Source organism: Lepisma saccharinum, chromosome 1 (genome assembly GCF_977018435.1).
Source record: "Lepisma saccharinum chromosome 1, izLepSacc3.1, whole genome shotgun sequence".
NCBI classification, from domain to species: domain Eukaryota; kingdom Metazoa; phylum Arthropoda; class Insecta; order Zygentoma; family Lepismatidae; genus Lepisma; species Lepisma saccharinum.
The window spans coordinates 160,266,223-160,294,190 of NC_139229.1; the positions used below are offsets into that span (position 1 = coordinate 160,266,223).

Below are 27,968 nucleotides of genomic sequence, written 5' to 3' on the forward strand. Positions count from 1 at the left end.
GCGTATGTCTGAGAGGATCTCTTACATTGAGAAGCCGGCCTCCATGGCAGAGTGGTTAGCACATCGCAGTATGACGCCAAGGGTCACGGGTTCAAATCCTGGCCTGGGCATGTATGTTTGTGAGTGTTCATGATCAATTTCATCATATCATCACTCATCCCCATCTTCGCAAATTAGCCAAAAGTGGCTCAAGAAACGAAGTAAAATAAAACAAATCAATCTTAAATTGAGAAATACTACTTTTGTGCAGATATTCAATAGTTTAAATCTTCATGAACTGGGCAGTAAGGAGAATCTCAGTACCCTATGAAATTACAAACACTGTATGTTCTGAATGTTGATATGATATGTTTTAGCTGAGATCCGAACGAGAATGTTTTAGCCAGCCTCCATGGCAAAGTGTGCAACATAACATGCTACAGAACCAGAGGTTCCAGGTTAGAACCCAGGTGAAGACATGGTTGCATCCAGTTCATCATTCATCCTCATTGTCTTGATGAACTAAATAAGTAGAAACATGATGTAAAGTAACTTAAATCAAAATAATGAAAGTATCATTTGTACAGGTATTATAAAGAAGGGCACTTTGCTAAATCTCAGTTGCTACGGACCACAGGTTTAGAAGGGACTGGGTTGCATATCATGTAGGGAAATGAGTGCCTTTTTGAGTGGTTCAGTTGCAGTAACCACACAGTCTTACATAATGCAATTCTAGGATACAAGATAATTTTTCTGTCCTGAATTCTAGGTATCTGAATATTCAGATTAGATTATCCAGAAAGTTTTGAAAATCTGGTCTGTCTGTGAATTCATTGTATGGATTTTCACAAATTCTGACATCTTAACTGTCCTTTTATCCATTTTGTGGATTCTCTGCAGTTTCTTTATCCGTGATGCCCTTATTTCTGTCATACAAATTCTCAAGAAATCCATATTGTGAACTGTAAATTTATCCATACTATATATTTTCTACACATTCTTTATCCATAATGTCCTTATTTCTGCTGTACGGATTCTCAAGAATCTTGCAAACTGTCTGTTTATTCTTTTTATGGATTCTTTGCATTACCTTTATCTGTGATGTCCGTGTTTCTGCTGGACAGATTCTCAATAAATCCATCTTTATTTTTGAGAATATGCAAAACAGACAGGATGACAGGTTTGTTGTGAATCCATAATGCAGAATTGCTTGTAAGATGTACATATATAAGGAATATGCAGAAAACCATGAAATGGATAAAATGACATTTGAGATTGTGAATTTATTGAGAATTCATATGGCAGAATTAGTGACATCATGGTTAAAGAGGAACACTTTACTTTTTTTTTTTTTTACACAGAATGTTTTATTTTCACCGGAAAAAAAGTTACTGAAATTATAGTTTAATTAACAAACATTTCCATAGTAGGTTGATATATTCAGGATCAGAAACAGAAAAATTTATATTTACATATAATTTTTTATTTGCTTTAATCAAACTGTTCAAATGTTTTACAGGGCCATTTACCAGAAAAGTCTTTCTATAGAAAAACATATGTCTATATGTACGGTGCCAGAAACCATAAAAGCAATTTGAAGTGTGTTTTTTAAAAAAATCATAATAGACGATTTAAATTTTAAAAATCCGATTTTAATTTTAAAATATCATCAAAAATTATTTCTATTCACCCTGGCATATACTGAAGTGGTTTCCTTAGTATTTACTTCATCTCTTGTGCAGGGAGATTTTCCTATCCCATGTACGAGGATCATTTCTAAAAAAGTGATTACTGAACAACATGACCACTATTTGTCACTGGTAGCAATAATGAACCGCGGATTCAAATAATAGCTTTATTTCTGACTCTTCAGTGACATGTTATTGTTCCACAGATTGACGTATGGTGGCAGCACTGCACTGACTGTATCCTTATTGAGTAGTGGGCTCTAGAACAATGTTCTCATGAAGAGAACAAATTGCGTTCATCAAATTTCAAGTTGTACGTGGAGGAAGTGCTGTTAGGTGTCACAGAAAACTTGTGCAAACTTGTGGGGATGAGGCACTTCCATATCCAACAGTGGTTTTCCAAGACCGCAACAAGCACCCAGCTACATTAAAGTGATTCTTATAATTACCTATTACTATGAGGCCATTCTCATTTGTCACACAGTACCGAAGGGAATTATCGTGAACAGTGAGTATTACAGTAATTTTCTGGTGAGACATCTGATTGTGCTACACCAGTATGTTCATTATTTATTCATGTTAGAGGGAATAACAAACACGGTTCATAAATAGATCCCGTAAGCGAGTACTAAAAAGATTTCCGCGAAACTTACTTGTAAATGTTCTATTAATGTCGGTGGCCTCTGCCTCCATCCACTTGGGAAACTCTATGCTTCACTGTTGGGTTGACTTCCGGTTCCTGTTGTTTCCTCGCTTACCTCTAGTGGCGCTGGTGTAACCAGTTCGTCTGCTGCATGTGATAGGTTTGAGATGTTGCAAAAGCTGGAGCAAAGCACCTCAAGTTTAACAAACCCAGGATCCAAAAGTTTCAGTTAGGCATGCAATTAGGCACTTTCCGCACGAGCTGAATGTCGACAGTCGTCAGGCACATCATGTTTGGCTCGCGCTTCTGCAACAACTCAAACATATCACACGTAGCAAACTGGTTACACCAGCACCCCTAGCGGTAAGCAAAGAAACAACAGGAACCGGAAGTCAACCCAACAGTGAAGCATCGAGTTCCCAAGTGGATGGTGGCAGAGGCCACCGAAATTAATAGAACGTTTACAAGTAAGTTTCGTGGAAATCTTTTTAGTACTCGCTTACGTCCTCTATTCATTATTTAAATGCAAAAGTGTATACAGCACTGTAAGCTTTCCTGTAATTGGAGATATTTTCTCTGTTGGGGGCAAATAAAAAAAACTCAAGGTGTTTGTTGCACATTCAGTGGGGCAACTGCTGGAGCAATGGAATTGAGAAGTGCTAGAGCACCCCATATACTCTGGACATGAGTAGTTGTAACTATGACTTGTTTCCGAAGCTAAAAGATCTTCCGCCAGGACGTCCTTTACATAGAAGGGAAGAGTACAAGAAATTGCTGAATCCACTTCCTACTTGAATGTATATAAAACAAAGCTAATTTAACACGGACTTTATCCCTTTTTTGCAAGAACTCCGCAACTACCTGACCCATCATTAGTGCGGCATGTGGTTTGAAAACATCCACCTATCTTACCGCTGCTTTCTATTATTTCCACAGCGTTAGCTAACCAGTTACATGCCTTCATGGTCAAGTTTGCATTCAGCTTTCGCTTACCCATTCTTTTAATCTTGTTGTCTGCTTCCCAGGAGGGTGGGGGTTTATGATCCAGTGTTTCTAGGAAAATCTATGTAACTTCTTTTGCTGGTCTCCCAATCATAAGGAAGGGTGAACGAACTTTTAAAAAGGACAAATGTTGAGACAAGCTGTTGCTTTTTCCCACTCTTCTAGCCACTGGAAATCTTTGGTATCGGTAGAAAAAATCAACCGATACTGCCGGTATTGGCTGATACCGATACATTAGTATTGGCTCAGCCCTAGTTTTTTGCAGCAAGTGACTCTTTGTTTAATATTTCATGTGGTACAAACTACAATTAGAACTTTAAAGTAAGTTTGTATTTATATTTACACACTCTTTGCATTGTCTGCATGAAAAATAACTTCCAATTGTAATCTCACCAGTTGTTATGTTTATTATTTGTCTTGTAGTTTTCTGTTGTTACAAGCATTGATACGCATGAACATGTAACTACAAGGGTCGTTCAAGGTTAACCAGGACTTTCGTGCGTAAAATATTAATGAAACAATGTAGCGCTGCATTACTTCGGCAGGACAGACCATGCTTCCTTGCGAGTAACCATGATCCATTGCGATGCATTTGGCGGATGCCGAATAGTATAAACAAAGATGGCGGCAAGTAGTGTATCTGTTGCTGTGGAACTGCGGTGTGTAATGAAATTTCTCGTGAAGGAGAAGGTGAAACCTGCTGAAATTTGGCATAGACTGCAAGCACAGTATGGTGAACAAACACTGTCACGGGCAAGAGTATACAAATGGTGTCAACAGTTCAGTGAAGGACGGGAGTTGGTAGCAAAATGAACCGCACGGACACGTTCGCCCAACTGCAGTCACTCCGATGAATATCGTGCATGTTCAGCAAGTTATCCTTGAAAATCGGCGAGTAACAGTGCGTGACGTAGCGCATACAGTCAATATCGGTGTTGTACGTGGGGCCGTTGGGAAGAAAAGACCTGGAATGTTGTCGAAACATGTCATTCTTCTCCATGACAATGCCAGACCACACATGGCCCATTTGACTCAAACAACGCTGGCCAACTTGCACTGGGAGGTTTTACCACACAGTCCTTACAGTGCAGAGTTAGCCCCCAGTGATTTCTACTTGTTTGGGACTTAAAGAGAATTTGGGCGGGACGCAATTCCAGACAGATGAGGAACTCAAGAACGCTGTCCTGCAGTGGTTACGACACCAACCGACATCTTTCTACGCCAAAGGCATCACGGAACTTACACAACGATGGCAACGGTGTCTGGATGTTCAGGGGGAATACTTTGAAAAACTGACATAGTTTGGTGCCTCTATGTATGTATATTTCCTGTCTAGAAATAAAAGTCCTGGTCAACCTTGAACGACCCTTGTACCTTAACCTTTACTCGTATTTTGGTTAATATATCGACCATGGAATATAAGGTGCTACTTGTGTTATGGTCGATATATCGACCATGCAGCTGATTACAAAATTACTGTTTTTTTATTATCTTGATACTTTTCTTTTAGGTTGGAAAGACTTACAGTGGGTTAAATGAAGCTTTGGTACGTAATTTGGATGCACCTCCCCCCGACTGGCCAAGGCCTATGGCACGATTTTAAATTCGTACACTTACTTGACAAAAAATGTTATAACTCGTAGACTATTTGACCAATCTACTTCGGGTAACTTTTGTTTTGCAGCTTGAACATCAGGGCATGCAACCGTGCAGAAATCAAAACGCCAAAGTCAATAAGAGGGGTTGGGTGGGCTGCGGCCCCCAAATTTCAATGAAAAAATCATAAAAATGGGAAGTTTGCCCCCTCTTCCCCCTGCTATTTTTGGAAGGGGATGCAAATTTAGCCTTATTTTCAAAGAATGGTCCTTTCTCAACCGAATGAAAGTCATTTCATGTTCCTGGGTGCATTACATTATCGAATATGTGAAACAAACTCCCCATTTTTATGATTTTTTTCATTGAAAGTTGGGGGCCGTGTCCCACCCAACCCCTCTTATTGGCTTTGGTGTTTTGATTTGTGCACAGTTGCATGCCCTGATGTTTTAGCTGCAAAACAAAAGTTATCCGAAGTAGATTGGTCACATAGTATGAGTTATAACATATTTTGTCAAATAAGTGTACGAATTTAAAATTCACGGCGAAACCGGGGTATCTTTTTGACGACCCCCTCGGCAGAGTAAAGGTTAAATTACAAGAGAAGTAATTTCACAATGCAAGCAATACATACACACAAGAAGAATCTTGTGTTTATGTGAGTAGGTTAAACTGATCCCGATTGGTGCCAGCCTCCGTGGCGGAGTGATTAGCACATCGTGCTACAACAAGGGCTCCCGGGTTCGAATCCCAGCCTGGGCATGGGTGTTTGTGAGTGTCCATTCATCAGTTTCATCATATAATCACTCATCCCCATCTTTACGATTAGCCTAAAAGTGGCATAAAAGTGAAGTAAAATAAACTAAATCAATCAATCAATCAATGATCCCGATTGGTGCACTTTCAAGGAGATTATATGATATGTTGTCTCTAAAATTTAAACAAGTGTGTTTTTTTTATGTTGAATAGCATGAGAGATAAGCATATTTTTTCATATTTTTTATTATGTTTGCTAAGTTTCTGCAACCATGAGTGCTTATTTGACAATATTAGTGATGCCCTCTGATATATTCACCCTTGTATTATAACCCACAAGTTATTTTGCATCTGATTTGAATGTTGTCGTATCACATTTCGTCATTTTTAGTACATTAGCCAGCATGACCAAGATAATTTGGGTGATTTTTCAGATTCAGACTGTAAGAGGGGAGGATGGGATACCCTTTCCCAAGTTCCTGTAATGTACAGGTAATATGATTGGCAGCATGGGATTGCCATGCAGGAGAACGATGCTTTTGATCAAACCAGGCAGTTTCTTCAGTAGAGCAAGATTCATGTCTGCTACAAGTTCACATGTTATTTTCCGAGTATCCAGATTGAGTAAATTCTAACATGGCATGCTTATGTAAACGATTATGGTTGTCTTGTAACCACAACAGGGCTAGGACTTTAGCCTATGACTATAAAGCAATAGCTATCACGTGTCTTCTAGTGTAAGAAAGATGGACTGTCATATATGTGTGTGCCAAATTGTAATATAAAAATGGTTGTTTTCTAATATGTTAATTTGTGAACATACAAAAGGTAGACAGACAGACATTCATACTATACATCTAATTTTTTATTGTCATTTTCCAATTAACAATTAATTCCCAAGAACTGCAGTTACAGATGTTTTTCTTTTCAACAGGAACTTCATCAGAACATGAGAAAGCAGATGATGATGAAGATGAAGGTGAAAGCAATGGTATGGATGCGGCGCATGTTTACCAAGGTTTAATTGATATTCTTTGTGTATTGTGGACAATCAACGCAATAGAACTTGATAAACCTGAAAATTTAAAATATTTCATGATATTGGAAGTTAAAGTAATTAAAACTGTAAAACTATGTCTCCGTTTTTACAAAGTACGAGTAAGTAACAAATTTTATTTATAACTTTTCATGTACAGTAGACTCGCGATTAACTGAGTCCTAATTAACCGAGGCTCCGGGTTAACCGAGGGAGTGGTTGGAAAACATCGCGCTTCATAACGCACCCCCTGTTTGTTTACTAGTAAGTTGGGAGTCCAGTCACCGTCCCCGCTGCATGTGTTCGTTACATGTACTCTCCCTACAGTGTTGGCATTACATCGCAGCGTCGAAGAGAGGAAAGAAGTTAGTCCAAAAAACTATGAAAGACTTTTTGAAAAAGTAATCTTCTCATTTATGTTGTACTAGTAATAAATAATTACTATACAGTTTTAAGTGTTATTTTGTCATTTATTAGCACATTATCTCCGTATTATCCGATTTTTTCCGTATCCGAGCTAGTCTCGTTCCCAATTAGCTCGGATAATCGCAAGTCTACTGTATGTATATGTATTCCATTGCAACCATACCCTTTCATCTACCAGAGTTTTATTTAAAATATTCATAAGTTCACATACAAAATAATAACATAACAGTTTTAAAATAGCTTTAATTTAGTCTCAAATTTCATTTTTCACACAATATTAGTGCTAAATTAATGAAAATTATGTGTTTTCCTCATTTCCAAGATATTTAGACTCCATAGATGTGTTATTTGTCATTTTGTGAATCCTGTGAGATACCAATATTCTGGAAGAATATCTGTGATGATATGAGAACTAATATTTTCTGATACCTATACAGCACTAATAAGATGAGCTAAGCATGATATTTATATGAATAGTCTAATTAAATGCAGAATTCCTGGCACTTTTAAAGGCATAATTCGTAGTCTCTTTTGTATTTTTTTTAAACTAGTTCCATTTTCTAAGATAAAACTGATCACATAATTTCGGTGGGATGGCATAACGGCATTTTTTTATTATTTTTTTTCATTTTTTGTAATTGAGTTATTGACACATTTGTGGTCATACCGGTGCCTTACATCACCTGAAGAATCGACGCAGCTCAAATTCAACTAACAAGGAAGTTATGGATATTTTTTTTAATTTGGTGTATCTCAATTTGTTCGAGAATTTGGTACAACAGCGGCGTATCTTGAGTTTCGTCATTGTCAGACAAAGTAAATCCTAAACTGTATCACAAGTTGGCATATCTCGTTTTGTTTACAGAAGCAAAATGAAATAATAGGAGAAAATTTGCACAAAAATAGAAATTGAAGTTAATGCAAGAATGTATATTTCAATGTTTACAAATCATCGGTCACAATCTAACAATAACAAAATGTCTGACAAAGAATAATGATAGAAATATGACAATTGAAAAAAGTGGCACAATTTTCCGAAGAAGGATCAAAGCTATATACTAAATAAGCATTGTTTGTAAGCTCTATTAGGCAATGTCTGACATTATCAAAAAATTCTCAAAACTTTCAACTTGCCACCGATCGTCTTGCGATGAGGCTCCTTATGAAGAAGATGGACGTCTTCCTACTCTGGGAAGATGGCTCAAGAAATATTGTTTCATCAATAGAACTGCATGTGCTCGGAAAGAAAAAGAACATCGAAACCAGAATATCTGTAAAATTTTACTGGCCTCCAGAAAGGAAGTGGTACAAAGGGACTGTTATAGAAAGAGATAATGAAGAATCTGCTGTATCATCTGATAAAGATATACCTGTCTCAGCTGCTGTGCAAATGGAAGGTATATCATCCCCTACACAAGAATAGGACGAGAGTGACTTTGATATCAACAGTGAATTTTTGAAGTAGATGTCAGTGATCCGAATGATCCCGATTTATGTCAGGAAAATCGCAACATTGTGAATCAAGAGGATGTAAGGATGCAGTCTTCTCATGTTCCAGGTGTCATATGCTGCTTTGCTGGGATCATTTCATTCAAGTTATTGGCTGTACATTTCATAAGAAACGGGTGCTTATTGACAATTCAATATGTGAGGTAAACAAAGTACAGAAAGACAGTTCTTTAATACCTGGTAGCATTGTCATGACTACAGACCACATTGCAAGAAATCCCGAAAATGTTTATGTCGACGGTTCACCAAAAGAAGGCCCCACTACGGCATCTCGAAAAGGTGGGAAGAAAAGTCTATGAGTACATTAGTTCACCTACAGTTGCGTTGACCAAAACAAGAATAGGATTGTAGTAGCTGCATTGATGTGTGTAATATTAACAGCCAAGAATATAAAATAATTTGTGCTTAGATTTTTTGGCCTCTTGTTGCTGTTTCTTGATAGGGACAAATGGAAGGCATGTGTTGCTGCAGCCATAAATCTTAAGGTTTAAGAAGGCTAGATAGTTTGTTAGTTAGCTGAGATTTTTTTAGGTACATCATGGGCAAAATTAGGGAGAGACTGCCTACAGTGTCATCTCCAGATCGCTAAAGCAAGTTGGAGAAATCTTTGTCCCATCTCAGCTTGTACCCATCATCCAACTGGCACGAAGAAACCATCCTTACATTGTGTACACAATGGAGATGGAAGATTTTCTAGATTTTAAGGCACTTGCTGAAGATCTGAGGGCTTTTCCAGCTTGAGAAGACTGATGATGGTGTTACGTTTAGTTGGAAACATATTTGTGAACTACGATTTCAGAGAAGCAAGCCACACACTGTCTACATGAAATCAAGTTTACTGCAATAGGATCCTGCAAAAATCATAGTTGAGAGATATAATAGCTCCACTGAACAAAGAACCTGTGAAAATAGTGCACGAGAAGTATGTGGAGTTATTGTCAATGTGTACTGGCTCGAAAGTGATTTCAAAAGCAATTATGCAAATTTGAACCACTGAACTGATCTGTTGTTATCGAACAGCATGTTTCAGGTCACTCTATTCCACAAAAACATTCTTTCTTGATGCTAATGTAATATAGACAAATTATCTCTCAATATTGTGGTATTGTTATCAAGTAATTTTGCACTCTTTGTTTTTTAACTGCACTTTGCAGTGAAGAGTTTTGTAGCTTGTCTATTGTATTTAAAACATGTAAATCTAAAGAACTTCAAAATAAAAGTAACCATTCACTTTGAAAAGAAAAGAAAAAACAAATAAGTTTCACAGACAACAACATCATAAATATTATGTGTATCATTTTGTTCACATTTTGACTAAAAAAAAGATTTGTCAAATTGTGTGGCTGGAAGTTGATATTAATTTGCCTAGTGTATGTGAAAGATATTACTGAGTGATTAATAATTATGTTCTGACATACCGACGTATCTCAATAAATCATGAAATTACAAGCATGTAAAGCAACACCTGTAACATTCAATCACACTATTTTATTGCAGAAACATAAGTCACTTTTATGACGAAATAAAATTTCTTAGGGGCAAATAGCATTCTCACAACTATCTACCAAAGTATGTGCGAAAACATTTTTTTGCTTCTCCTGAAAAGTTTGAAAAACTGAGGTACGTCGTTATGTCATCCGACCGACGATAAGGTGAAAGACAGTAGTATTAGCTATCAGTTTTGGCACTCTATCTTGTTTGCTAAAAATCATATTAGTTAATCATTAGTATGTGTCTGAATGCAGGTTTTGTAACTGCCCCATTATCATGTGAATGAATTATTGTTAATATGTAACTAACATTACAGTGTGTTATTTCACATTTTGTGTTTTCCTCAAAAAGAAAATATGCATGCCTCTACCCGTTATCCATTTTCATCAGTTACCCTCATTGTCACTATTAACCTAAGTGGTAGAAACATGACATAAAATAACCAATAATCAAACAGAAGAAAATAATTAATGTGTGTATAAATTTCATCTAGATGATTTCATTTTTCTCTCTCTCTTTTTTTACAATTCAGTTTCAAATTATCATTTGTTTTTATATGATTTTAGGAGAAGCCAGAGTTCAGTTCTATGATGTATCTTACAAGCCTGCTGAAACCCAAACAAGTGGAAGAGATTGTGACCATGTGTGTTTCTAATTTGAAATCGATGCCTCCTGATGCAGATGATGACAAATACCTAGTATACTTATCTGCAATGTGCCATTGGAAGCGGAACATTGAATTGTTTGAAATTATTACTGATTGGCTTGATGCTGCTTTCAGGACACAGATTCCTAATTTCTCTTTGAGGGTAAGTTCTTCAAAATGCCTTGTTATAGCATATTCATTCTCTTTTCTTTCCTAAAATTGAATTGAGCAATGAACATAATGATATCTACTCCATTTCTGTATGTTCAACTACTGTACAGAGTAAAGTTTTGTAATATCTGAGTTTAGTTCTGTTACAGCTAGTTCTCTTATTTACCAATAGCCAATCTCCGTGGTAGAGTATTTATCACAGCATGGTACAATGCCAGGGGTCCCAGGTTCGAATCCAATGCTGAGCATGGGTGTTCTTTGTGAGTGTCCCTTCATCATATTATCATTCATCCTAATCTTCGCAATTAGCCAAAAGTGGCAGGAAAGGGAAGCAAAATGAACCCAATCAATCATTATTTACAAGTAGCATTGATCTTTCTTGTCTCTCATGAAAGTGGCTTTATTTGTTGTGTTTGTAAAGATTTTGATTGGACTCTTAATCACATGGAAGACTTACAAATGTACAGTAAAGTAAAGTGCTCCCCTGTGCTTAGAACCACACCATGAAGGCATATAGGGGGTGTGGAGGGTAACGCCCCACACTTTCTTGATCCAGTCGTGAGTGGGGGTGATGTGATCAGCATCACGCCCCTGACTGCCTTTACCCCCCAGGGTTTCCCCCAGGTACCCATGTCATTTGATGCTGGGTGGGCACCGGGGCCGCCTCCAACGTTAGAAAAGTTCCCGGATTTGAACCGGTCGGGGATCGAACCCGGGACCTTTAGCATGGTAATCAGACGTGTTACTGACTGAGCCACTGCGGCCACACAAAATGTACAGGGCTATTGTAAATGATCTTCCCGATTTCAAAGTTTAATAACTCACGTTTATTTATTCACAATGACATGCAACTTATGTTAAATGAAAGAAAAACTCAAAAAATTTTAGTGTCTGGCAAAGCTGATGTTTAGTTACGCATTCCGCCGCTAGGGTGACAGTAAATCAAGATGGCTGGAAATGAAGACAGGAGAACATTTTGTGTCCTGGAATTTCATGTACAACAGTAAGTTATTTGTGTCCAACGAAGTTTTAGGATGAAGTTCGGGTTAGATCCACCAAGCGGGCACTCAATTCGGAAGTGGTACAGACAATTTAAAGAAAGTGGGTGTATCTGCAAGAGGAAATCAACAGGCCGACCAGGAGTTAGTGATGAAACAGTTGAGCGTGTTCGTGCGACTTTCGTCAGAAGCCCCAAAAAATCAACGGTTCGTGCAACCAGAGAATTGAACTTGAAGCAGACAACAGTGTGGAAGATTCTGCGAAAATGTTTGAAATTTCAACCTTACCGATTGAAATTGTTGCAGGCGCTTAAACCTAGAGACAAGGATAAGAAACTTGAGTTCTGTGTTGCTATGCAAAACTTTAAGGAAGGAGATAGTTTCATTGAGTCAGTTGTCTTCAGTGATGAAGCTACCTTCCACCTTTTGGGGAAAGTAAACAAACAAAATGTGAGGATCTGGGCTTTGGAAAATCCCCATGTTTACAAAGAACACGTCCGTGCTTCCCCAAGATGAACGTGTTTTGTGCGGTTACCTGTAACACGATGTATGGCCCTATGTTCTTCAAGGAAGACACTGTTAACAGACTTTCCTACCTTCACATATTGCAGATATGGCTTTTCCCGCAGCTGGAAGAGGACATGGAAAATTTTATTTTCCAGCAGGATGGGGCACCCCCACATTGGCACCGGGATGTCAGGAGGGAACTCAAAAGAAGGTTACCAAATCAATGGATAGGATGAGCTAGTCGTGAGGATCAGGTTCTGCTTCCTTGCCCCCCCCCCTCCCCCCCAATTTGCCAGATATCACCCCATGCGTCTTTTTTTGTGGGGTTATGTAAAAAACCAAGTGTATGAGCCACCCCTACCTAACAACTTACCTGAACTTCGATTACGCATCCAAGAAGCAGTTGCGTCCATTGACTCTGAGATGTTGGGAAGTGTGTGGCAAGAATTTGACTATCGGATTGGTGTGTGCCGAATTACAAAAGGCACTCATATTGAGCATCTTTGACGTGGAACATAACACGTATGTATGTAAAAAAATCTTTTTGGGTTTTTGTTTCATTTGACGTAAGTTGCATGTCATTGTGAATAAATAAATGTGAGTTATTAAACTTTGAAATCGGGAAGATCATTTACAATAGCCCTGAATTGCAAAATTAATTTGGAAAGTATGTAGGGTAAAGATTTGAGTATTTTTTCCAGGTAAATGATAGGATGGTACATTTAACAAATTACCACCTATTCAGACATTGTGTTTGTCCCCATATTTGTTTCACCATTCACCTTCATCCTCCTGATTAACCTAGAGAGGTACAAAAGGTACATGAAACAACAACCAAAATACAGATAACCCTCTCTCTTCTTGTGAACGGAAGGCAGTGGTTAACCTGTTCGAACTCTTGATGCTAATTTATAGGTTTTGGTAGCTGACATCCAATATTCATGATCAAATGCTGATAAACCTTGTGCATAGAGCCACTTGTTTATTCATTTCATTATGAAACCTTCCCCACCTCATACAACATTTTGTTTTTCTGAATACTATTAATTTAAGCTGTGTTTATGTTGTTTTCCTGCAGGCAGGTCGTAAAAGAAGAGTTGTCAAATTCAGAGACATTCATGAACCAAAACCAATTTTGGCTCTTCGCTATTTGGACACATTGCTCTCTCATTCTACATACAGAAACATTGTTTTTGCTAAGAACTTGAATGAACTGATTGAGATGTGGCATGGAATAAGTCACATTAAGGTGAGGACCATGCTTCAATAATATATCTTTCTCTTAATTTTATTTCCTATGAATTATATGACTTTGTGTAACTGATTTTTGCTTAATGTTTGAATAGTAATTTGAAAATGCTAGAACAGAAAAATAAGTTGCCCTTTTTTTATCAATTTTTTGGAAAATTAATGAACATTAAAATAAAGAAAGGAAATTATATTACAGAACACACGTCTTTTTCAATTTTAAAGTGTTTATTTTTAATAGAACATGTTTTCTTTCAAATGTTTATTTTACATATCCATTTTCTATCAGTAGTAACGCAAGAAAGTTATTTATAGGTCCTTGGAAAGCTTGTGTATTTGTAGACGATTCCATAGTACAGGGTTCCCACACACCTGGAAAAACCTGGATATCTCAGGGAATTTGAACAAATTTAAATTCTCATGGAAATCTCGGGGAAAATCACCTAATTGGTCAATGAGTCACATTGAAGTACAGCTGAAGGGCTAGAATATACTCCTACTTGTTGATTTTCTTCACACAAGCTGCTTTGAAGACATAGGCTTGTAATGTTTATTTTCCATTACAGATTAATTGATACTGTGTCCATTTGTAAATTTCTGTTTCTCAAAAGTGTGAAAATATTTCTTCTGTGTGTGGTATGTTTGGAATGTTATTTTGTGCACTGAAATACAGTTTGAAAAGGTGTTAACTCAGACAAATATCTGTAACCGTAGTCCTTATATGTGCACAGGGATTCTTTATTTAGTTTGATTTCAGAAAGTCCCTTTACACTTGCATTTTTAACCTTTCTCCAAGGTCTCTTTACACCCCTTTTTTTAATTTTAAGGTAATGGTTTTTAGGTAAAGAGATTTTCTCCATATACTTAGAAGACTTAGAAGGGTGCAAAATGGCCACAAAGGCCGAAGCACCCAAAAATTTTAAATCAATCAATCAGCTAGTCCGTCTCATCTCTAATAATAATAATAATAATAATATAGTGGTGATGTTATGGCTATGAGGGGAAATGGAGACTATTGACAAAAAAAATAAACACTGTGTATTGACTACTCTGGAAGAAATATGAAGATTCTGGAAAACTCAGGGAAAATACATTTCAAGTTCACGTGGGAACCCTGATAGTATTACATATTTATAAACACACAAATGGCTGAGCTATTCTTAATTATTTATTTCGTTGCATACCTGATCTGTGAGGGGTCCCAGGTTTGAATCCATCCTGGGCATGGATGTTATTTGTGAAATTCATCATATCATCACTCATCCTCATATTTGCGATCAGCCAAAAGGGAAATAAAATAAATAATAAGTAATAGTTGAATTAAGTGCAGAATCTGCATGAATTTTGTTCTTGAAGGTGATAAGTTGTACTGGAACTTCATCCAACACAGCTGGAACAAAACAGTCGTGAAGAAGTATATATCAGGAAATATTTTTCCCTAAATAACTGAGACACCAATTGCAGAATTTGTCTAACGCTTCAAAGGAACATCATTCAACTCTTAATGCAATTATTAATAATGACTAATAAATTGAAGGGAACTAACTAAGTTCTGGGTTTTGAACTTTAACTTACAATTGACTAGAATGATTTAATACGTATTAACAGATGGAGAGAAAAAGCAAAAACTGAGGAGGATTGGAGGCTGGTGGTGAAGGAGGCCAAGGGCTGTAGAGTCGGAGGGGGGGGGGGAGAGAGAGAGAGAGAGAGAGTGTGTGTGTGAGTGAGTGAGTGAGGTTTTTTTTTTTTTTACTAACTTTGATACCTCAGCCCTCCCTGATGGTGTTGTGGTAAAACTGTCACCTTGTAATCAAGGGGATCTGGATTCAATCCTTGGTGGATGCACATGGGACAGTGGTTTTGATTCACTTTTAACTGTTTAGTCCATTTCCAAGGGTATAAATTGGACTTGAAACAAAGTATGATAATGGGGGGGGGGGGTTATCCTTGAGAAGGATTCACCCCCTTCCTTGCACTCCATCCATGTTCTTGTTTTGAGATTGTAATTTGTTGCTATTGTCAAGGATGTCAGTGATGCAGGATGCAAATAAGTGACTCACACATAACTGGTTCCTCCTTATGTACCAAATATATAAACTTTCAGTGATCATTAGAGTCAGTGTGTTTTTATGCTATTTGCATTTAATTCTCATACTGTATTAATTAGTGTGGTAGCTATCAGGTGCAGTGTAAGAATTGTGAAAATCTTAGTTTAGAGTTTAAAATATTATATGTGTGGATTCCATTGCTAAAATTTCAGTTATCCATTGTTCTTCCTGCTTGCATTTTTGCACGATTCTCACAATGTGAAAATAATCATTAATTTTACTTAATAACAGTACCAAAGTGCACAATTATGATTTGGTAGTTCTTTCTTGAAAAATAAATCATCATCATCCTTTGCCGTTTCCTGCCTCTGGCTGGGTCAACATAGAAGTCAATTACTTACGTGAAATTTAGAAGATTTCACACTTCGGCGTTGCACAATTTAATGGTTCAATCCTATTAATTTCGAAGATCCACTGTCTTCATTCACAAAAGGGTACGGCGTTTGAAGCGGAGATGGTACCGCGTCACTACATTGTTTGTTCCCGGGCGGCGGTGGTTGCGATTTTTCCCGTTCGGCAGCACTGGCGCGTGCATCTTGGTTTGCATCGTCTGCTTCCTGTTGTCCGGTGGCGTTGTCAGTTAAGGATTGGGGGGCTGGGCCGTGTTGCTCGGTAATGTGCCGTTCCTGTTCCCCGCGTGGCTGGAGGGGGGTCGAGTATGTGCATAGCATCTTTTCTTTTTCGGGTCGGGGATCTTTCTGAGGACAGGGTGCCAAGTTGGGTGTGCTTGTCCATTGTCCAGGTTTAGTGCTGGTTTCTGCTGGATGATGGCATGGGTTTCTTTGATGGTGTTTTCTATGACAGAGCCGGTTGGGTGAAGTATGGATATGGAGCAGATGGTGTGGTTAGTGGAGTGGAGGTGTTGGGAGAGGCCTGATTTAGGTGTGTCGTTTTTGGCATCTTTTACATGTTCGTTAATCCGTTCTTGGACAGTGAAGATGGTTCTGCCAATGTAGGTTTTGTGGCATTGGCATGTGGTCTTGTAGACACCGGGGGATGCAAGTTTGGGTAGGTAGTATCTCTTGAAGTTGGGTAGTGCCCTTCCGATTTGGGATATGGGTTTGTGTGCTACTCGGATGTTGAAGGGTTTGAGGGCCTTGGCAAATTTTCCAGATGTGGTGGGGTGGTAAGGAAAGGAGATCCATTTGGGTTTAGGGTTTTGGTTCGGGTTATCTCTGTTTCTAGGGTGTCTGAACTGGGCTTCTGTTTTTGCGCACCACATGGATATTTGGCGCTCGGTGTAACCGTTGTTTAGGCCTATTTCCGTTACGCACGCTATTTCATCTTGCAGGTCATCTTCCGTGCAGCTGTGTGTGAAGGCTCTTCTGTAAAAGTTCATCCATACTCCAGCCTTCTGTTTTGGTGGGTGGTTGGATTTTGCATGGATATACTGGGTGCCTGAACCTGGTTTCCTGTATACGGATGTGACGAACTTGTCTTGGAGTCGTCGGATGCTGAGGTCGAGAAAGTTGAGGTGGCCATTTTGTTCCCTTTCAACGGTGAAGTTTATGTTGGGATGTATGTTATTGAGGGCAGTTAGATGGGTTAGGTCCTCTTCCTGTTTGTAAATGACTATGGTGTCATCGGCATATCTTTTGTATCTTATATGAGCAAACTCTGGTTGGGTGAGAATTGACTTCTCGGCCACATGCAGCACTATGTTGGATAGGGGTGCAGAAAGGGGGTTGCCCATCGCTAGGCCCCCTGTCTGGTGGAAGAAACTGTCCTCGAACTGGAAATAGTTGTGGGTGAGGCAGGCTTGTAGAAGGTTGCAGATTTCATCAGTTACAAATGGAGGCGTGCTATTGCTGAGTAGCCATGTTCTGGTGGAGTCAAGTGCAAGGCTGATCGGAATGGAGGAGTACATGTCCACTATGTCTATGCTGGCTAGTTTGCAGTTGTCGGCTATGACAAAAGAGGTGCACTGTGGGTTTATGTTTGCTAGTAGGTTGGGCGGTGTTGGCGGAGGATGATGGAAGCACAGTCAACCCCGACGACTGGAAAAAAGTCCAGCAAAACATCGACTTCATGCTAAAAACGTCGCAAAACAAGAAAACAGCGATCCTAACACAGAAACTGCAAATCCTTGGTGCCGAACCTCCGGCCCTCACCACCACACCAGTGAACCCCAACACTCCCGCCAGCACCATAATCAACCTCACCGTGCCGATAGAATTCCACGGCCTCAAATTCAACCTCCTAAATGACTCCCCCCCTCCCTAGACTTAATCTGCTCTGCCGAAAAAACAGCATTTGCAACGAAAACTAACCAAGATGCCGAGTGTGTACGCCTTACCTGTGCTTCCATCATCCTCCGCCAACACGCCCAACCTACTAGCAAACATAAACCCACAGTGCACAATAAACTAAGGAACACAACACAGGAATTCCGAAAGTAACTACAGGACAACAAATGTTGGTGCATAAAATCGGACAAGGGTAACCAATACGTCATAATGGGAAAAGGCCAATACAGTGACAAAATGCAAGCAAAACTAAACTCTGATGGCTACAAAAAGCTGAAACGTGACCCCACAAGCAGATACAATACAGCCGTCCGCCGAACCATAGATAACTGCGCCCTCCTTCAAGATAGTGAAAAGAAGAAACTAAGGAACACCCACCCCAGCCTTCCCTGTGCATATGGCATACCAAAAACTCACAAACCAGGAACCCCCTTGAGAATCATAGTGGCCGGCCTCAATCAACCAAGTGTCCACCTGACCAAATGGCTCCTCCAGAAACTGACCGCCCACAATGACAAACTCACCTACTGCCTAAAAAACAGCCTCGAAGCAAAAGAATTTGTCACCTCTTTTGTCAAAGCCGACAACTGCAAACTAGCCAGCATAGACATAGTGGACATGTACTCCTCCATTCCGATCAGCCTTGCACTTGACTCCACCAGAACATGGCTACTCAGCAATAGCACGCCTCCATTTGTAACTGATGAAATCTGCAACCTTCTACAAGCCTGCCTCACCCACAACTATTTCCAGTTCAAGGACAGTTTCTTCCACCAGACAGGGGGCCTAGCAATGGGCAACCCCCTTTCTGCACCCCTATCCAACATAGTGCTGCATGTGGCCGAGAAGTCAATTCTCACCCAACCAGAGTTTGCTCATATAAGATACAAAAGATATGCCGATGACACCATAGTCATTTACAAACAGGAAGAGGACCTAACCCATCTCCTAACTGCCCTCAATAACATACATCCCAACATAAACTTCACCGTTGAAAGGGAACAAAATGGCCACCTCAACTTTCTCGACCTCAGCATCCGACGACTCCAAGACAAGTTCGTCACATCCGTATACAGGAAACCAGGTTCAGGCACCCAGTATATCCATGCAAAATCCAACCACCCACCAAAACAGAAGGCTGGAGTATGGATGAACTTTTACAGAAGAGCCTTCACACACAGCTGCACGGAAGATGACCTGCAAGATGAAATAGCGTGCGTAACGGAAATAGGCCTAAACAACGGTTACACCGAGCGCCAAATATCCATGTGGTGCGCAAAAACAGAAGCCCAGTTCAGACACCCTAGAAACAGAGATAACCCGAACCAAAACCCTAAACCCAAATGGATCTCCTTTCCTTACCACCCCACCACATCTGGAAAATTTGCCAAGGCCCTCAAACCCTTCAACATCCGAGTAGCACACAAACCCATATCCCAAATCGGAAGGGCACTACCCAACTTCAAGAGATACTACCTACCCAAACTTGCATCCCCCGGTGTCTACAAGACCACATGCCAATGCCACAAAACCTACATTGGCAGAACCATCTTCACTGTCCAAGAACGGATTAACGAACATGTAAAAGATGCCAAAAACGACACACCTAAATCAGGCCTCTCCCAACACCTCCACTCCACTAACCACACCATCTGCTCCATATCCATACTTCACCCAACCGGCTCTGTCATAGAAAACACCATCAAAGAAACCCATGCCATCATCCAGCAGAAACCAGCACTAAACCTGGACAATGGACAAGCACACCCAACTTGGCACCCTGTCCTCAGAAAGATCCCCGACCCGAAAAAGAAAAGATGCTATGCACATACTCGACCCCCCTCCAGCCACGCGGGGAACAGGAACGGCACATTACCGAGCAACACGGCCCAGCCCCCCAATCCTTAACTGACAACGCCACCGGACAACAGGAAGCAGACAATGCAAACCAAGATGCGCGCGCCAGTGCTGCCGAACGGGAAAAATTGCAACCACCGCCGCCCGGGAACAAACAATGTAGTGACGCGGTACCATCTCCGCTTCAAACGCCGTACCCTTTTGTGAATGAAGACAGTGGATCTTCGAAATTAATAGGATTGAACCATTAAATTGTGCAACGCCGAAGTGTGAAATCTTCTAAATTTCACGTAAGTAATTTTAAACCACGTTTACCGCAACTGCCATGAAATAGAAGTCAAGCTTCTCCATTTTTTCCTGGTCTTCCACCAGTCCTCTCTTTCCACGGTGTTCCAATCTTGTCCTCTTCTCCTAACACTCTCTGCTCTTTCCACCAAAATCTTGGTCTCCTGCTTGGCCTTATTCCCACTCCTTGTGCATTGTAAGCTCTTACTGGCAGTCGTTCTGCATCCATCCTCTTCATGTGTCCAAACCATCTTATCTGTGCCTAATCTATCCTGTCCTGAAGCTTCGCCACACCCGTACGTAATTATTGGCACATAGTATGTGTTATATATTACCTTCTTGCAAAATAAATATAAACATGTATTTTTTTTTAATAATTTATCAATTAAATTGTATCATTGACCTAATGCTGATGCCACTGATATCCGTATCGGTTGAAATTTGTTCACCAATACCGGCTGATACTTTCCTGGTGTTCAGGTATTTCATGAGGTCTTCAAAATGCCGCAACAAAGCTGATAATGTGATGAATATAATTGCTGCAAAAATACTTACACGTTAATTTTAATCAATATCTGGAATAACTTGTGATCATTACAATTTTCAGACATTGATATTGGTGAGTATCAGCATCGGAATCTGTTCAAAGTGGTGTCAGCTCAACCCTAGTTTGTATGCAAATAAAAGAATACTTTTTATAGAGGATCTTCAGGGTTTTGATTTCTGCACTAATTCTTCGAATGTAATACCCATCAATAAATGGGAGATGTGTGTTTGCAAATAATAATTTGGGAAAGGAATTATTGACACCATAAAAAAAATTAGCATTTAGTAAGGGATGTGTTCTGGAGACTTGGAATTTCTTCTATCTACACCTGCGTCAGACCCTATACTTCCACTTACGTGTTTGCAGAGTCCTGTGTTTTTATTAAACTCATTAAGTAATTAAAAAAGCTCTGACTTTAATATCGATACTCTTCATTGTCTTCTATGCCTGATTCATCTATGAATACTAAATCTTCTTCTTTTATCTTTGCTATTTTTTTTATGAATTCCTTGCATTTTTCTTTATGCCTTTCCTGGTAGAGAAAAGTTGTTTTTATATGTATAGTTTGCTTTTTTAAGGTAGTTATATACCGTGTTTTTGCACATATTAGCCACCCTGATAATGCAGGTCATACTTGCAAATGAAATATTTCAGTGTTCCCTAGTATATTGTTAAGAATATTTATTACAATATTGTTTCCAATTATTTTGGATTTTTTTTTGTTTTGCTAGCACCGTATATGAGGTATGTTTTATTTTCCTTTCAGACGCTTGTGGAACAAAGGTTAGAAAACCAAGCACCATTGGTCAGTCCTTTGTGTTCAGATAAATTTCTTCACCTTTGTCTGGAGTGGTATTGCAAGTTGTTTGCACTGCTTCACAAGAACAATGAGTTCAATGCTGTTGACGAGTACACACTTCTTCTTGACTGGGCTGAAAGGTTTGTTACTCTCCATTTGACATTCTGAAATGTACAGCAACATGGGTGTTTTTGAACAAAATATTTTCTGGGTGAGAGACTACTTTCCAAATGGATTCAGTGTGTTTCAACAGCACAAAAATTAAATTTCATCCTCTGAAAAGGGACAAGAATTAATGTTGGTATCTAAAAAATAATAAAAGTGTGTGTTATTAGTCATATAAAAGTACAGTAAAACCCCGTTAAGCCGGACTTTGCTTATTCCGGCCAGGCAAAAAAGAAAAAAAAACAGAATGCAGGGTTTTAAATGTGGCTAGAAATCAACAAGAGAACTTCCCAAAGAAAGGGCAGTGAACCACTGATGAAATTCTGTTCCCCCACAGACTTTGTACTGTACTGTATAGTGTATTTAAGCCTATGCCCTTTAAATACACCATAATAAACATGTTTTGTTGCTATAAACGGAGTTTTAATGCACTTTCTACTGTTCTTTTAGGTAATTTCAGTTAATCCAGACTTTCATTAAACCGGTCAACTTATCCCCCCATTAGTCCGAATTAACGAGGTTTTACTGTATATGTTACTGTGGTGGCTGAGAAACTTTGATTTGCTGCATCCAGTAAAACTGCTTATTCCTGATTCAGTTCCAGTTACTTTACATATGTATTCCCTTTTTTGGAATTTTTGTGAGGGTCTGTGCTGATAAATATCTGATTAAGTCAAGCTTACTCATCTAACTATATCTGGACATATTATTTTTCCGTAGAATCAAATGCAGTAAAATTGTTTACTACAAACTTCTAATTATTTAATTTATTCTCTTTCTAGTGCCATTTTACCTCTTTTGGCTGATGAGGAATGTGAAACGGCAATCACATTTCTGCAAATTGTATACAATATTGCTGTCCAGATGGTGATAATTGGAGTTACTGATGCTCCATTTTGTGTGAGACTTACAAAGTTGGCAATGAAATTTCTCAAATCAGGTAATATAACCAAGTTAGCTTTATACAACCTTTGTCAGAAGAGTTCCAGGACTGATTTTTTTATTCTTTACCTGTGATATAAAACACAAGAAATGGGTGTTATTCAGTCACCTGATATGTGTTCTGAATATATATGGCCTTGGGAGTGTTTCCATGTAAACTCACTAGGTGGCAGGGCTGTGCTTCGCAACCCACTGTTCGGCTTGTTGGTGCATTTAGTTGGAAGTTACACGAGTGATGTGGATTCCAAACAGAGAGTTAACATTAAGTTCTTCGTTAAGCTAGGGCAAACCCCTAGTGAAACATAGAATATGATACAGCAAGCATATGTTAACGAGGCATTGTCGAGAAGCCGTGCCTTTGAATGGCAGAAATGTTTCGGTAGAGCAAATATTCAGTGCAAGACGATCCCAGAGTAACAAAGACAATGTTGATCGCATTTTTGGATGCTAAAGGATTGGTCCACCATGACTATCTGCCTGAAGGACAAACGATAAACCAAAACTTTTATATTGACGTCCTGAAACATTTGCATTAAGCAATTCGGTTGCGCCATCCTGATTTGTGGGCATCTGGGCAGTGGTTCTTATTGCACGACAGTGCAAGGCCCCATGCTGCTTTATCAGTCCAGGAATATCTGGCCAAGCATCGTATCCCTGCTCTACCACATCTACGATATTCACCCGAACTATCGCAGTATTTTTTTTTCTTTCCCCATTCGAAAACGCCGCTGATAGGGAAGCGTTAAGAAGATATTGCAGCAATCCAAACGGCTGTGACAGATGTGCTGAGAAGGATCCCAGATGAAGCTTTCTCTGCTTGCTTCCAGAAACGGTGGCAGCTGTGTGTAGATAGCCGAGGGGACTATTTTGACCTAGGACCATTAGTCCGTAACTTGAATAAATTATTTTTTTACGAGCTCAGTCCTGGAACTTTTCTGACAAAGGGTGTATGTACAAAGTACAGATATAAAATTTATTCGCAACCAATATTCTACCAATCTGGTGTAAAATTGTAAATGTTCCATGAAGAACCTGAATTGTTTATTCACCTGTTTACCAACCTCTGTGGTGCAGTGGTTAGCACAGTATCCTACGGTGCCAGGGGTCTCGGGTTTGAATCCCAGCCTGGCATGGGTGTTCTTTTTGAGTGTACCTTCATCAATTTCAGCATATCATCACTCATAATTATCTTCACAATTAGCCAAAATTGTCAGAAATGCAAAGTAAAATACACCAATTAATCAATTATTCACCTGTTTCATTAAGTTAGTATACAATAAAATGTAGATACTTAAAGGTACTTATGTTAGTGAGTACCTTTAAGTATCTACATTTTATTGTATACTAATTTATTCAACGTGAGTAAGTCGCAGGAGCACTAAATATGAATAGTTCATTAATTATCAGAATTGGAGACTGTAATAGCTGTTTGCCTCGGAAGAAAGAAACTATCTTTAGACATGATTTATGCAAAGGAGACTCGTTAATTCCTCGGTTTTGTATTTGCTTTCGTGCATATTTGACCTTCATTCTTATTTTATTTTCTTATTGTAGGGTAAACATGACTGCGAAACTCTTTTTTGTCATCTGAATGTGTACCAGGGGCTGAATCCACCTAAGGCAGAGGTATTTAACCCTTGGCCCACAGAACCCTTTGCCGTGGCCCATGCCCATAACATTAAAATTGGATTAAGTAAATTGTAGATGGCAGCATCTTACAGTTCTCAATACCGTAGTGTAGCTTCTTGGCCTGCAAGCGTCATTGAAATTGTTAATGTGGCCCGCACTGTCTGATGAGTTGAAGATCCCTGACATAAGAGTTGCATCATAATATGGGGAAAGTGCTACACAATAATGAAATCTGTTTCAATGGATTGAGAAGTTCGAAAATGGTTGGACATGTTTTAAACATGAAGAAGGAGCAGGGTGCCTATTCACGTTCACTACTGACCACAACATTGAGCAAGTCCATGCCATCATTTTGACAAACTGAAGAGTGACTTGATGAAGTGGCAATCCATCTGCACATTAGTTCCCCATATTGTGATGCTAGTCTTTGGTGGACTTCGGCTCCTGGTACACCTTCAGATCACAAAAATAGATCACTGCTCGCTGTTCTTCTTTGGTGCAAATGGAAAGTGGAACAGCCATATTTACTCTGCAACACTGAGAAAGGAAAATGAGCGATGAAGTTCAAATATGCGCTACAGCAGTGACAAATATACATTCGTTTGACGTGCACATGAAAAAAGCAATACAGCTAAGCTAAAGAAAATGCAGAGTAAATCAAACCTATCAATCAATTATTCACCTGCTTCATTAATGAACAGAACCAGGGATTCTCCATTGTAAAAATAACAAAATGGCAGTTTTACACTAAATTATAGTCTATTTATATATGTATCAGATTGGTATGACAGAGTAATGGTCAAACTGTTCCATCCCAAAAGTAAGATGCATAATGAGAGTAAGTAGATGAAGTCCAGTTTTGGCATGTACTTACTTTTTACTCAAGCTTTCACCATGTTGAGACGTTAAGCTGACTGTGTGTTCACCCTGCTAACCACCCGCTTCACAAAGACTATCAACTCTAATGCCAAACCCCTTTTCCCATACCATCCTTCAATTTCCACTAAACTTTCACTGTCTTTCCGTGTCTCGCTAGAAGCAGGATTAACGGACCACTGGTTTGATAACTGAAATAAAATCCTTACTATTAAGTTCTATATATATATATAAAAAAAAATACCACCCAAATATAAGATTACAATTGAAGTATTGTGTTATCTACGTTTTCTTACTTTTTGACTAGCCCTTGTGTATGTCTTGACATTTACCCAATTTGTTCACCCTGATTTATTTCAATTAACTCAATACTAGTAACTGATCGTTGAGTTATTTATCAAAGTTCAGCATCAAACAATGACCCATAATTTGTCATTCAACTGAGTATTCACTTAATGAATACTCCCCAACACTGAACAGCTGACCGATGTACGATGCCCTGTATGTCAAGATAAATACTGATTGATGTCAATTCAAATGAAGAAGCTTGAACAAACTATTCAGTTAATTACACACCCACTTGGATACTCATTGACAGGACATCACCACATAAGATCAATTCCCTTTGCCTATCCTTACATCCTTCAAAAGTTTAAACAGGACGCAGTGCAAATATCTGCCCATATACAATAATTTAATAACCACTGACTCGAACATGAGTTTTTCCCCTTGCTGGAAAGGAACTTCACATTAATACAATTATATTTGACACTAAATATATTAGAGACCTTGGTTTTGGGTGAAATCGTATCACGTTGATTGTTTATAAGATGTAAAATTTATTCAAACAACAGAAAGGTAATAGTTCAATTGCACAAATAACATCCTGTTAAATCAGTTCTGTTCTCAAAATTACAAGATATATATTAACGAATAGAATTTTTACCACCAATATTTATCTCTTTTCATAAGCAAGTACTGATTGAAAGTTCAGAATTAATAGGTGAAAGATCCACTATTTCTGGCACTACCTTTTTTTAAAGAAGATTTGTTTTCAAAAACATAGGTATCCAAAAACTGATTACAGCAGTTTATTTGTATACATCCCTTCACCAACCACGTTTCGCGCATTTCATATGCTCAAATAAAAATTAGAGGGATATCACATACAACATATTTTCCTAAGAAACAATTCAGCCGATTGTTTTACATGAGTTTGGCATGCCCTGTGTAAACTAGTTTAAATGCCATTTGTGCATGCCTAATGATAAGCGTTATACTTTCTTATTTATTTTGGCCACGTGAGATCTACTAAAATAACCCTATAACTTTTTTCCTCATTTATCCGTTGTGATCGTACGATCTTTTATTACTTAAGGCAATCGATATAGCGATTTTTACATGAAATTTGCAAGGTTTCCTTTCAGTTGCAACCTTTCTTAATATGGCTTCGCACTTTTCTTTGTTATGTGCACGATGTCCGAGTAAATCAGACACGGCCTTTTGTCAATTAACACTCCACACGCATAGCTACATATGAACGGGGTATCTTAATCAGCAGTACTTTTGAATTTCGATACAAAAGGTCTCTCGAGAGCAATAAAGAACAAAGCTTTTTACTTACGATCTTGGGGCGGGGGGTCGATTCAAGGTCAATTCAGACAAAGATAAACTTCACCACTTCCCACTCCGCGACGAAGCATCTCCAAAGGAAATAACAGCAGAATCCTTTCATTGGTAACTGTATTCCTTATTCAGAGTATCCATGTATTCCTACTCTCCAGAATATTATCCAAATAAACCGTTTTCTTGCACCGATCAGCTGCTGAAGCCATCACCTTCCTCGTCCATGTTGCAAGAGCTCCAGCCTGCTTCCCGCACGAATTCTCATTCCCGTGTCGCACGTTCAACAATTAATCACTTTCAAAAACTGCAGATTCCATTAACTTTGTAAGAAGTTTCACAGGCATAAACATTACAAATATATACATGTAGAGTGTGACAAAGATCTTATATCTATGTTTGGTGTCTATAGCATGATCTCCCCACATCCATAGTTATTCATTAAAGATTTAATCAAATTTTAACGTTCCTAAAGTGTGCGTTTTCTCATATGAAATCTTGAATTCACGCGAAACGAAATCTCCCTTAGCCTGGAACCAGAGCGTTAACTAGAGACATCATAAATATGCTAAAAAGGCTATATTTAACACGATTTACAACACACTTATTAACAAACGTAAATATGGAGTTAGAGAATGAAATAAGTCGATTAAAATTTAGTAATTGAAGAAATTATATAACTGAAATTTGGAACATAATTAAAGAAACAGCTAGCGATGACATTCTTGCATTTAGGGTGGAGATCGCACCAAACCGTAGTTACCAGCCACCTAGCGTGAATTCTTGCAATTAAATGAACCAATAACTTTAAACCCGTAAGTATATATCATGAAATTCTAACATTGAATCAAATTTATAATGACTTACTCAAAATTGACAAACATTTAACAAATTATGACCATACTCGTCATAATGTCAACGGCTTCTTCGGGAGTTAACTAAAGCTTGAGTAAGAAGAAAGCACATGCCAAAACTGGACTTCATCTACTTGATGAAATGATGGCATATGGTGTAAGATATGCCTTACCTGCATAATGAAAAGTTTGATTGATTTGATTTATTTTACTTTGCTTTTCTACAACTTTGACTAATGGCGAAGATAAGGATGAATGACGATAAGATGAGATGGATGAAGGGGCAATCACAAACATATAGGGACAGTACAATATGGGCCCCACAGAGGATTATACTGGCTGCG

At 38.7% G+C, this 27,968-nt stretch overlaps 1 protein-coding gene across 2 annotated transcripts in view; it reads left to right on the forward strand.

Moving 5' to 3' along the window:
- LOC146003038 (condensin-2 complex subunit G2-like) overlaps window positions 1–27,968 on the forward strand; it is a 94,352-nt gene that overhangs the window by 39,823 nt on the left and 26,561 nt on the right. For both annotated transcript variants that reach the window (XM_083141203.1, XM_083141207.1), the window contains exons 11-15: window positions 6,596–6,819; window positions 10,690–10,932; window positions 13,524–13,694; window positions 21,503–21,675; window positions 22,483–22,640. In XM_083141203.1, the coding sequence (XP_082997329.1) occupies window positions 6,596–6,819; window positions 10,690–10,932; window positions 13,524–13,694; window positions 21,503–21,675; window positions 22,483–22,640 (969 nt within the window). The remainder of the gene's footprint in view (window positions 1–6,595; window positions 6,820–10,689; window positions 10,933–13,523; window positions 13,695–21,502; window positions 21,676–22,482; window positions 22,641–27,968) is intronic.